Here is a 12,615-nt window from a genome sequence, read left to right as displayed (position 1 = left end):
CCTGTCTCCGTGTTGCCAGTTTTCCTCGTGCTGTTTCCCCGCTGTTCCTGGTTGTTAAGTTTATTTCATTAAATACTTATTATTTTTGCTACATCCTGGGTCCTGCCTGCGTTCTCACTCACCGTAAACCACCGCCTCATGACACTAAGCAGGCCAGCCATTCACAGCTTGCTGGCCTTTAATAAGATTGATGCATGTTGCTTTTTTTTTTTTTTTGCACAATGACTGTGTTTTTCACAATTGCTTTTCCAGACAGCCACATTTTTTTCTTTTTTTTCCCCTTTTTTTTTTTTAGTAGCTTTCATTCTGCTGGCTGACAGGCAGTGTGCAGCAAAATGTAAGGGAAGGGCAGTGCTAGGTTGGATGTTGTAGTGACTGTATTAAAGTTTTAAAGTTGTGACACAATCATTGGTTGCAGTATGAGGCCTGGAACAGCTCACCCGTGCTCAGTGGCTGAACTGGATATATATATATAAAAAAAGAACTGCTGAATCGTAAGGAGTCACCACTTAAACTCTCTGGAGATAATGGTCCTGTTCCTGCCTCCATAGCGGGAACCTCTCACAAAAGAAAAACAACCAGGATAAATGGAAGTTTTAGGAAAATAAGTCCACGTGGACAAATGTTCCCGGTTTGATCATCAAGATGAGCCTCTGACTCACTAAAACTGGTCCTCCTATTCATTTTAACACAAAACAAATGCACCATCATAGCTGATAAAACTGCAGTTTTGCACAAAAAACCCCCACATCCATTATCTATTCTTTCTATATTGAGCACCCTGTCTCTTTTGTGCTCTACTACATAAAACTCTGCTGTGGGGAAAACAGGGTCCACCACTGACTCCCACAGCAAGCTCAGCTTATGATGCTTTTGGTTTGAAAGCTACATTACTCTCTGTTTTGCACAGGGCGAGAAAAAAAAAAAAAAAAAAAACTGCCGTCACTCGGGCTCTTTCTCTGACATCTCATTAAAAGGTTTCTAAACTGCAGGAAGTTTTCAAAATATAACTTTTTATAACCTGCCGGCAACCGGTCGGCCCCTGTTCCTTCTGAACACTTTTGATGGCGAGGCTGTGATTTAAAAAATAATTATTTTCAAATCTATAAAAGCAGCTTCGTTTACTTTCTATAACAACACGCTGTGTTGGTTTTAGAGCATCATGTTAACTCACAAACCAAACATTTCTGCTTGTGAGATGATGGCATCATGTAGAAAAATGGCAGCATTGCTTAGAATGATAAACCAGCCTTTCGGTGGCAGCAGTGGCATGAGCAGTGGTCGCAGAGTTCATGGTGATCACAGAACAACGAGCAGCGGCGGCGGCGAGCGGCAGACATGGACGGTCACGGCTCTCGTTTTTGTTTTGTTTTTTACCCCACCCACTCACCATCCTCCGTCGGCGCGTAGATGTTCAGGTACAAACAGTCCTCGCCCTGATCCTGAATGTACGTGGCTACTGTGTCCAGGTTATAGGTGAACCATATCGGCATCATAATCTCTGGCGCCGTGTTGTGGATGTTCTGCGGGCACACGGGCATGAAGTGGGTCGCATTCTTGACCCCGGACCACGGCGAGGGCTGCTCGGGGGGCATGAAGCGCTTCTCGCCGACGGGCGGAGCGGCGTAGGGGACCCCGAGGTACTGATCGACGGGTCTGAGGACCTCGCTGGGCACGGGCACCCGGAGGCCCCGCAGCTTCCCAAACTGGGTGGTCACAGTCGGGTAGAATTTCTGGCTTGTGGCTTTGGTCAAAGACCAGGAGGAGCATAACATCCACCAAAGAAGAGCACAGTGAGCGACGGTTGCAGTCCCTTGCTGATGGAGCAGGTGTGCAGGCGACAGATGGCCTTTGAGTGTAGCCAGCCACATGGTCTGGGCAGGACAGTGCTGTTACACAACACAAACGCACACTCTAGTGTCTGATTAGACCCGCTGCACTGACCCCGTCAAACAGGCATCACTCGATTCGTCTTGAAATCCAATAGTTATCGAATGCGGGTGCACCTCGGTCAGGAATGGATCTGCCCCGCTGCGTGTTTTCATGGCAGTGCGTATAGATCTGAAAATTAGAAGAGATCAGTAATATAATTAGATCACACAACATTTAATAATCGTTTGAAATCTTTACTGTGCAGTGAAGAAATCGGAGTGAAAACTAAGCACTTAGTTTGAATCTCCAGCAAAAACGAATACGCTAATGGGGGGCAGGGGGGTGGAATCTAAAGCGAGAAGAGAGTCTACAGTTTACAATTCATATTGTATGTGTTTTATTGCAAATGTGAGTCTAATAAAAATTGAAGACCGATGTCTGAGATGCTCTTTGACTGAGGTAGAAAAAATATCCTGTGACAAATTGAACTCTGGGATTCTGTTTTGAAATGATGGTCTGTTTCCCTCTAAGCTAAACAGGAGGACAGGATGTCATCAATGCAACGGCGCAAGAAACAATAACCTGCGGCTATAACAAGGTGCACTGCTGCTCATGGGACGAGTGAGCTACACACTTTACAAGCGATAATCATTATGATACATTGGTTTGGCTACCAAAGTGTGACAATTTTATTCGGGAAGCTCAGAAGCTCAGCTTCTCTTTACGTCTGAAGGACAGTTCACAGCACGAGGAGCATGCAGTGACAGACTCTCATTGGTCCGAGTGAGATCACTTTGATTTTTCCAGCTTTTGCTTCTGCATTTCAGTTGTACTTTTTGCAGGCCAAGAACTTTCCTTCTGAGCTTTGAACTCCGCGACGATGGAGGATTTGTCTCGTGCCACGGCGCCTCTGCAGCGTTTGAGCCAAGCAAGGATTTCGAGAGGATAATTGAGGGTGTTTAGAACATATCAGGGCAGCTGACCTGGATGGCTTATGACACAGCGAAGGTGGAGAATTGTGTCAAGGGGGCGAAGGGGGGGGAAGCGTGTTTGTGTGAACCGGAGGAGGCGCATCGCGGATGCAGAGCGGCTGTCTTTGGAGAGGCTGAACCGCAGCCGGTGCTGAGTCACCACAAATTTAAACTGCAGATTAAGTGCTGTAAAATCGTGCTCTGATATGCTGCGTTCAAGTTAAAGTCGCTGGTTGCAGCGTTGTTGCTGGCTGGCTTTATTAAAGTAGCGTGTGTGTTGATGTAATTTATAGCTATGAATCGGAAGGAAGAAGTTAAATATCTACACCTCTAATGCCTAATAGAGGGACTTCTTGAGGCCAGACGAGGCAGATATTGAGCTTTTTGGAAACAATGAAAAGAAGTATGTTTGGAGAAATCAAGGTAAGATTTTCAAACCTGAGAAGGCGGTACCTATAAGGCTTAACATCTAATTCACTGGTGTGGACATGGACTCATTGAAAAAACTTTGATCCAGCGTGGATGATAAAAAAATTAAAAAAATCCACAATTAATTCAAACTTTGTGTGCATAACCTTTGTAAAATAAAAATAAAATAAAAAATCCACGGTACTATGTATTCTCAGCAGCGGGATCTGCGTATCAAGCAGTGTGATTTACTTTCCAACTTACAGCAATTAACATCGGCTTTTCTCAAAAGCGTACCGACTGTTTTTACAGGAAGAGGCGAAGCCACGCGGCGACACATGAATCCTCATCAGAAGTGATTCAAAGCTTTGCGGTGGGAATCCAATTTGGAACGAGCACGTATTTTGTTGAAAGTTTACATTTTTCAGCTCCATCTTTCGGCTTGTGCTTTCTAGATGTAAACACATCGTTTGGCTGAGTTGCAAATCAGTGCATTTTAATTTAATCACATTGTGCACACAATTCTGTCTTTGTTTAATACGAGGAAAAAAGGGAGATAATTGAGAATTGTTTGAGTTAGAGAATCTAATGTTTCCCAGCATCCAAAGCTATATACACACACGCTTTTTTTACACTTAAATGGAAAAAAAAAAACATGTCTATACTGCAGAATACTAATCTCCGCTGATCTATCTTATCAGTCGAACCGAAATCTGAAAAGCACTTCTCAAGATAAAAGGCGTTAAAAGCTCCTTTTGATTTTTTGGTAAAAGGAACAAGACAAACGGCAAATGAAATAAAATTCTTTCAGATATAAAAGACCCACTCTCCAGGAATAAAATTTAAAAAAAAGAAAAAAGAAAAGCTCCTGACCTGCCGATGCTTTCACTGTTTAATTTTCAAAACCTCTGCACGATGAATAGATTATTTGTATCTTTCGTGTATCTTTCTGTAGATCTAAGCAGCTCTGTTAGAGGCTGACATGGAGATGCATAATGGAAGTGTTGCACATTCCCAGAATAAACATGTCTGATGGGACCACACAGGCACCGAACCCTCCACATACAGCAGAGTAAATTTAGGCTTGCTGAAAGATCCCACGAAATCTTCCAGAAAGCTGAAACAATCTGTGCCGAAGGTCTCTTTGTGGTGGATTTCAAAAAAACAAAAAAAGAAATGTGGTTTTGTTTTACTTTAGCTCCGATTTGTCCCCGTTTCAGCAACAGCAAACTGATTACTAGAGAGAAAGATTTTTTTTTATCTAAGAATCTAATCATTTTCCGGTTTCAAACATAGCACCTTCTAACATCCTTAAGTCAAACACATGAATCGATGTCACTGATTGTGCGTTTGTTTTTTTGTAAAGTCCAACTTTTAATCTGAGTGCATTTATTCAGTATGGGTGAAAAAAAAAATCCAATGTTTAGATGCAAATGCAAGAGCTATATTCCTACAGTTCCTACAAAATAAATAAAGCATTGCTTCTTTATTTGGTCTTCACATAAACTTTATAGGGCTCTATGATACTTAGCTGCTCTTCAAAATGGGAAAGACAAGAGAACATGCTATTTGTGTTCCATGTATTGATTTATAAAAGTCAGGGAATGACTAAAAGAAATCAAAACTGCTTAAACTTGCCCACATCTAAAGTATGAGTAAGACTTAAGTAGAAACAACCGAGATTGTGAAGAGCTAGGGAGTTTAAAAGAGCCACATCATATTATAATGTTGTAATAAGATATTAACTTATTGAAGACTTTAAAAAAGATTATGATCTGGTTACCGGTATCGGGGTATACAAAGATTTTAGAAAGTTAATTACAAACCTGCTAAAACTTTTGCCGTGCCATTTCTACAGATTGTCAGTTTCTGCAGCTTTATGGCGCATAGAGTGGTCCAGCACTATCCTTCAACACCTGCTCCTGCACACTGCTGGTCAGATGGCTAAAAAAAGATATCATACTTTTTCTTTGCTTACGTCAAAAACAAATTTGGCAACTTGGAGATGATTCCAGTCATAAAAAACATGGAAAACCTTAGTGTGTAAATTAAAGAAGTACCATTTGTCAATTTTATACCAATATTTTTCAAATAATGATGTTTTAAAACCACAGTTTGCCAAGCAAACACAGCAAACCTGGTAAGCAACCAACACCGGAATCTACCTGAACAGACAGTTTGCGTTAAAAATCATCCATCCATCATCTATATCTGCTTGTCCTTAACAACTGACTTTTTTTATTTTTGCTTTTTTCTTTATGACAATGAACCCCCCACCACCACAACCCTAAACCCAAACTGTTAACAAGCCGGACATTAAAACAAGCTTGACAGGAACAGCTGCGTTGCTTGTCTTCCATTTAGCTGGTTTGTGATGAAAGAAACCTGTGCCACTTCTTATGCCAGCCTGTCAATGCACAAAGCAAAACAAGCTTGTTAACCTAATCAGATTTATTGATGAGTTTCGTCAAAAAGACTGCTACTACAAGCTCAATTTTTAATCTGATGAACCTATCAACAGAGGGGACAATTTCCCCCGACTAACTCGCTAAAGTAATTAACCATATTTCTGATGCACCCAGCTTTCCTCTGCCTCTGCACCATTTTGTATGCACTATGGGGAGTGTAAACACACACAGACACACACACACACACACACACACACACACACACACACACACACGCACACACACGCACACACACACACGCACACACACACTCATTTAAAAAAAAAAAAAGGTGGCTCTGTCTATCTTTCACAGGTGCTGTGTATCAGCTAACAACAACATCATTACTGCCTGCCAATTTGTGAGCGATGAGACAAATCAGATCACTTTCCCTCTCTCGCTATCACAGAGGTTCATGTGAGAGGAGTTGGACTCGTCTGCTCCGGGTCCAGCTTTGTCTGTATTAATTAACAGTCATGAATGTTCCCTACGGCCAATAAAAAAAAAAAAAGAGAGAAAAGGACAAGGCTTTCTTTTGTCATTTATCTGCCATGACAATGATGTAAAGCTCCTACGACACTAACAAGGAAGTAGCAGAGAACCTGGTTTTGTTCTGTGTAGACAGGGACACGTCTTCTGCAGGTAACGTGGGCAATGCGCCCCAAAAGGATTTATTTTTAGTCGTTGTGGAAAATTGCATTATTAGGAAAAGTTGTTGTAATGGTAAGTTGCCTGAAGTTTGAGGAAGCGCCGGCAGAAGAGATTAAAAACAACTGGAGGTCCAGAAAATTTAAATGAATTCCTAAAATGATTTCCCTTTAAATTACACAGACATGGCGCAAGTATCAGTCAGCATGCGCCTTTCTTCAATCTGACTTCAAACCAAACATCTAACTGGCCGTGCAAAGCTATTGTGGATTATTTCAGAGGCATACACTATAAAACAGGATTTTTTTCATAGTGGAGTTATTTAAATTTTAATGAAACTTATTAGTTTGTAAATGGAATATTTAATTAAGGTTAAATTCTGACAACTTTAACTGCTTTGTTTTGTTAACAAACCACATGTCTGATTGAAACCTACAACACGATGTTGGTTTGTCTGCCACCAATATTCCAATTTGTCAAATCCAGTTCCCATTAGAAAACTGCTGGGGTTTACTAATACACATGCTAAAATTGGTCTTATTGTGGAAAAAAAAAAACATAGTACAAGTTAACTACTCTCACAAAATGTTCCAAAAGTTTGTATTTTGGAGTAAGAATTTAAACTTGTGTCCAGTTTGAGCTACATTAGCAAATGTGCTAATCCAGCTATTATGCTAGCAGGCTAAGACATCGTGTTAGAATAGATGTGGAAACTATAACTTAAGCGATAAAATAGGTCTATTTCAATAAAGTTTGAAGGTTAATGACCCAAAAATAAGACTTTTTTTTATGTTTGTATTTTCTAACATGGAGAACACAGCAGATATGACAGAAACAGAAAACATGCTTGTTGGTCACAGCTTTTCTGCCAAGTAGCACCAAACAGAGGTTTATGTTGATCTTTGCAATTCTTTATTGTCTTACACATTTTGAAGCCTTACTTTAATATCCACGTGTATTGTTGTTTTGTATGCAACTTTTTATGATTTTCTTTTCTTTTGAAAATTAAAATTTATTTCTCTAAATAAAATTAAAAATTCATGACTGCAGTTGTGAAACTGTATCTTTGGGATTATTTGGTGCAGATCGATCTGATTGCGTATAGGCTTTAGATGTGTGCTATATTTTGTAAGGTGATTCGGGGTGGAAAATATTATAAACATGCTGTCACTGTTTTTTTTATTCACTGTTGACTGGCAAATATTTGTATCTGGATTTATTTATATATAAATGGACAGATATCGCATGTCAATGATTCTTGAATGATACTGAAATCTATTTGTGTAAAAGGATTTAATGTTAGTTAGAATTGTGTTGACATTTTGAAAACTAGTTGTAACCGGCTGAGGGATTTTTGTGTGATCTACCAACACTAAGTGACACAAGTGGAAGAAATATGATTAAATGTTTTACAAATTCGCATCTGAAAATCAAAACATGCAGACATTAGATCCCACAGACTCAATAATCTTTTACAACCTCTTTCCGCTGCAATTATGCAGCAATTACTTTTAGGTATGTAACTAGCAACGCTGCATATTTAGAGGTAGAGACTTGCTTGCATGTTTATCTCTGCAAACTTTCTCAAGCTAAGTCTGTTTAGATGGAGAGTGGTCTTTAAGTCTTGCCTCAGGTTCTCAATTAGATTTGGGCCTGGACTTTGACTAGGTCACTCCAAAATAGATCTAAGCCATTTTATTAAAGCTCCGTGTGCATGTGTGTGTGGTTGTTGTGTGTCACACTGACTTAGTTTCCCTGTCCATGCTGATGAAGCACATTTCCACAGCACAATGCTGCCAATTTCCGCAGCTCCTCCAGTTACCATGTGGCTCTTGGACATTTTTTGTTGTTGTTTTTATCATTTTCTTTTTTCATTTTTAAATGATTGTAGTTGAACTAGATCTGTCCAGGGTGTACCCCACCTCTTTGACCACTGAAGACTTGCATCCTCCATTCGTCATAGAACATGGATGGACATATTTTTTAAGGTGTACCAATTTACCGATTGCGTTAGTTAAGTTCAAACGGTTTGCTTTATCAGTACATCTATTATAAAGCATTCTGACATTATTCGCATGTACCACAGCACACGCTGAAAGAAGCACTTTTATAATCTGTAATGGGAAAGAAGGTTAAAAAAGCTTTATGGCGAGCATTGAACGGGTTAAGTTGACTGGGTAGCTTAGACAGACATTATGCCCAGAATTGAATGAACAGCATACCCACCAAAAAAAATTAGATCTTAATGTTTTACAGCCAGATGTTTATAATTATGCCACGTTGGTTTGGGGAATTACTTCCCACAGTGGCGCCCACAGGGAGCGGGATAAGAAGAGCGATGGCTGGAGCAATTGTCTTCAACAACTGTTTATTTATTAACGTATTAATGCTTTCATTAATGTATTATTTATTCATTACTTACTTAGCAGCTCACTTGAATGTCTGCTAATCACTTACCAGCCCCCTCGCATCCAACATTTAATAACAACATAATAAAGCGTCTGAAAGACTGTTGGATTTTTTTTTTTTTTCCCTTTTCTGGGGGGTTGGGGGCCGGAAAGGTGGGGGTCAGTAAGTGAATGTACGAACAACCCCTTTGTAAAGTTTCTGGAGGCGTCCCTGTTTCATATAGGAAAATCCTTAAACCCTTAAACTCCAATTTAGCTGACTCAATCCAGGGTTACAAACCTATTAGAGGGATTGCTATAATCATGTTTCACTCTACCAATACCATTTCTACACCTACAGCACCGACAACAAGCACACAGTTCAACACCTATTCAGTGCAAATAAAAATTTGTGGGACATCTCATCGATTGTAGGGGTTTTGATGCCTTTGAGGGGGGAGGCTAGAAATGAAAGCAGCTGAGATGATTTCAAACAACGGGACCAGGCTGCACAATGTCCTTGTAATTCGACTGCCTTGGAAGAAACGGTGTGTCCCCCCCCTCCCAACCCCCTGAATTTGCCAGTGGACTAGACAAGAGTGGGGATGGATGCATGGATAAAGGGGAGCATGTAGGGATCACTCAGCATAATAATCACTGCTTCATAAATTAACGCAAGGATCCAAACCCACAGAGAAAACCAAGCCACAGCCCACGTAGCATCGACAAAACTGCTGTAGTGTGTGCGCGTTGTGTCTCACGGTGTGACTGGGATGCTTGTTTAATCTAGGTCTAGGACGGTGGGTGAAGAAAAAAAAAAAAAAATCGGACAACGTGGAAGGAAAATATCGAGAGTGAAAAAGGAAACCAATGCATAACAGAGAGCAATGGGTTTGTGGAACAATCAGCCCAGATGTCAGCTATCAATCAGGACAGAGATTCGTCTCTCGGAAGAGAGAGAAGAAAAAAAAAAAACAGCATCATTAGGTTAACTCACCTGCTTCTACACCAGCTGAAACGCGCTCCATCCCAACATTTTCCTCCATACCATTCCCGTCAGTCAGGATGCAAAACGAGGAGAGCTGGAGAAAGAGGAGAAGGAGGTGATGGTGGTAGTGGCGGTGTGTGTGTGTGTGTGGGGGGGGGATCTGTATAGAATATTCCTCCGGCTTTAGGATATCAAACACACGGATCTTCGCTCTTATCTGCCGCTTCGCACAGCCTGTGTGCTTTGCGCATTCACGACGCCAAGGTCAGGAGCGCCAACGGTTTTAATGGAGCGCCCACCACACAGATCTCTCTACGGCGCCCACTGCCAGCGCGTTACCAGGCAACCACCGGGATACGCCAGTGCATTAAATCCCCCCCATCCCCAAAAACTAATAATAATAATAAAATAAATAAAACAGTATGGGAGGGAGAGAGAGAGAGAGAGAGAAAAAAAATCCCCGACTCATTTCCAATTTACAAACCATCAACTAAACACCTTCGACCTCGGACAGCACTCATGCGAGCCCAGCGCTTTGTTGACGGGTGCAACCCATCTGCCTTTGACCGAATGAGAGAGAGAGAGAGAGAGAGAGAGAGAGAGAGAGAGAGAGAGAGAGAGAGAGAGAGAGAGAGGCTATTCAAGAGGTGAGCAGGTCTGCAAGGAGAGATGATGCCGTGCATTTGGAATACACGGTTTGCATTGGAGACAGCGTTTCTGCTTACTGTGACCATGAAGAAAAAATGAATACACCCTAGAAAAATAAGGACGGAAACAGTCCGATGAACTGTTCGCTACTTTGTGACAGCATTCATAACTCTTGAACTTTATAGACGTTAACATGAAAATGGATTTTGAATAAATAAAATAAATAAATAAAGGAAGGAAGCGTTTGCTTGCTCCTCTTCTTTAATGAGATACCCATAATAAAATCCAGTGCAATCATTTGCCTTCAGAAATAACCAAATTTGTAAATGTTGTTCAACTGTGTAATTTCCTAAACGGCAACACGAAGACCGAGATAGTGTAAGGGACAAATTTAAAGCATAATAATAATAATAATAATAATAATAATAATAATAATAATAATAATAATAATAATAATAATAATAATAATAATAATAATAATATCCCAAGCTTTTAATATCTCACTGCAATCTTCCAATCCACTAAGGTCTGTGGTGATATCAAGAAAAAAAATGGAAAGGAGTCCAAGGGGTGAGAATACTTTTACAAGATTCTGTATGTATTAAAGAAATAATAAGTTTTACCTGTACCTGAACTCCCTTGCTGTATTACGCACGCTGCATTACGGGTTATTTTTATCTGCACAGAAGGATATTCAGGTATTAATTTAGCCTTGTCACGACAGTGTTGGGGTTTTAAAAGAGGGTGTAAAGGTGAGAAAAGTAAAGTGATTTTTGCTTCTTGCACTGTGCCCAGAATAGAGCGCTCCACTTGGTTCAAGCCTCCGCTCTTCTCCCAGTATAAACATAGAAAATGCTATCAAAGATCCACGGCAACTACTCACTAACCTACAGTAAGTAGTCTGTGTGGGCCAGACACAGTTGCTGACAGAGCAGACATTCTCCCCATATACTTTTCTTTTTTTAATAACGCCCTGTGGTCATAGATGTGATGCATAAGTGAGGGGAGATTTTCACACTTCTTGGGAGAAATGCTGGCCAACTTTTTTTTTTTCAAGCTCAGTTACCGTACAAAAGCTTTTAACACAAGCTAAACTGGGTTATTTTTTTATTTTATCTTTTTTTCGTACACTCAGAAGCTGATGCACTGTTTGAAAGATGGGTTTCTATAGCATTTCTGCTGTGGCTGATATTGATTAATGCATGAGGCTGATTGTAGGCAAGTTAGGCACATGTTCCCTGTGGTTTCATATTGTTCCTTTTTTTATGTGTGCACGGTGCTTATTAGCACCCCTGTCACATATAAAGGGTCCAAGTTAATTTGCATACTGAGACATTTTAATTAAAGACACACTTTCCGGTCCACATATTTGCAGCCATTGACACTTTCTCCACACAAACCCTATAGTGTAGGCTGAATCAGCTTGATTGGGGATAAAGCTAAAGCAGCTTCCGTGACCAAAGGGTTGGCTAACACGTCCTGTGTTCTTTGTTTTGAAGTTTTCCTTCCTAATGAAAAGTAATAAGCTCCACAGTAGCAGGTCATAATTTAAACACTCTTTTTAAGTGTCAAAATGACAGAGACGGATCAAACCATGACGACAGTTGCGATGTTTTCACAGGCATTTTAGACTTCTCTGTGAAACTATTGAGACCCTGTGAACTTGTTCAAGTTTTGTCACATCACACTGAGATTGTAAAGCACTGAAATGAAAGCCCCACAAACACAAATATGGCTTTTTAAAAAAAAAGAAAAAAAAGAATAACTTGCAGATATTTTGGCTATACCTCCAGTTGCATTAATACGTTCAATTTTATTACTAAACAGCACAAACAAGACCTTTATGTTATTCTTGTTGGGGAAAGGCTTTCATCTTGGAGCTGAGAGAAGCATCTTTATCGCTTCTCTCAGCAATAACAAGCTGATTAAACGCCATCAATTAGAGTTCATCGTATAATCACGATGTATAGAAACTAGCGTTGGGAACATGCTGTGGTGAAGGGATTTTGGATTTCTATTTAGATTTCTATTTTTAATTTCATAGACCATTTTCCTTTCCACTATTTCAAATTTTTCTGTTGCACTCGTAAAATGTAGTTTTGTCACAAAACAGGGGACTACTGTGCTGTCTTACTGTGCCATGAAAACATTTGCATTTCTTCAAATGCGATGTTTCTTTGCTCACATTTTGGAAGTTGAGGACTTCTTCCATCAAACTGGAAACGACCTCCTGGTGTTAGTAGATC

General features: G+C 40.3%; 1 protein-coding gene across 2 annotated transcripts in view; it reads right to left on the bottom strand.

Annotated features, from left to right (window-relative positions):
• nlgn3b (neuroligin 3b) overlaps window positions 1-10,262 on the bottom strand; it is a 27,771-nt gene extending 17,509 nt beyond the window's left edge. For both annotated transcript variants that reach the window (XM_008427603.2, XM_008427604.2), the window contains exons 1-2: window positions 9,731-10,262; window positions 1,391-2,061 (exon numbers count right to left, since the gene is read on the bottom strand). In XM_008427603.2, the coding sequence (XP_008425825.1) occupies window positions 1,391-1,871 (481 nt within the window). In that variant the 5' untranslated portion in view covers window positions 1,872-2,061; window positions 9,731-10,262. The remainder of the gene's footprint in view (window positions 1-1,390; window positions 2,062-9,730) is intronic.
• Window positions 10,263-12,615: the final 2,353 nt, after the last annotated feature.

This window comes from Poecilia reticulata, linkage group LG14, assembly GCF_000633615.1.
Source record: "Poecilia reticulata strain Guanapo linkage group LG14, Guppy_female_1.0+MT, whole genome shotgun sequence".
Classification (NCBI taxonomy): domain Eukaryota; kingdom Metazoa; phylum Chordata; class Actinopteri; order Cyprinodontiformes; family Poeciliidae; genus Poecilia; species Poecilia reticulata.
The sequence above is the reverse complement of the archived record's forward strand: the minus strand, read 5'-3'. Positions and strand labels throughout refer to the sequence as shown.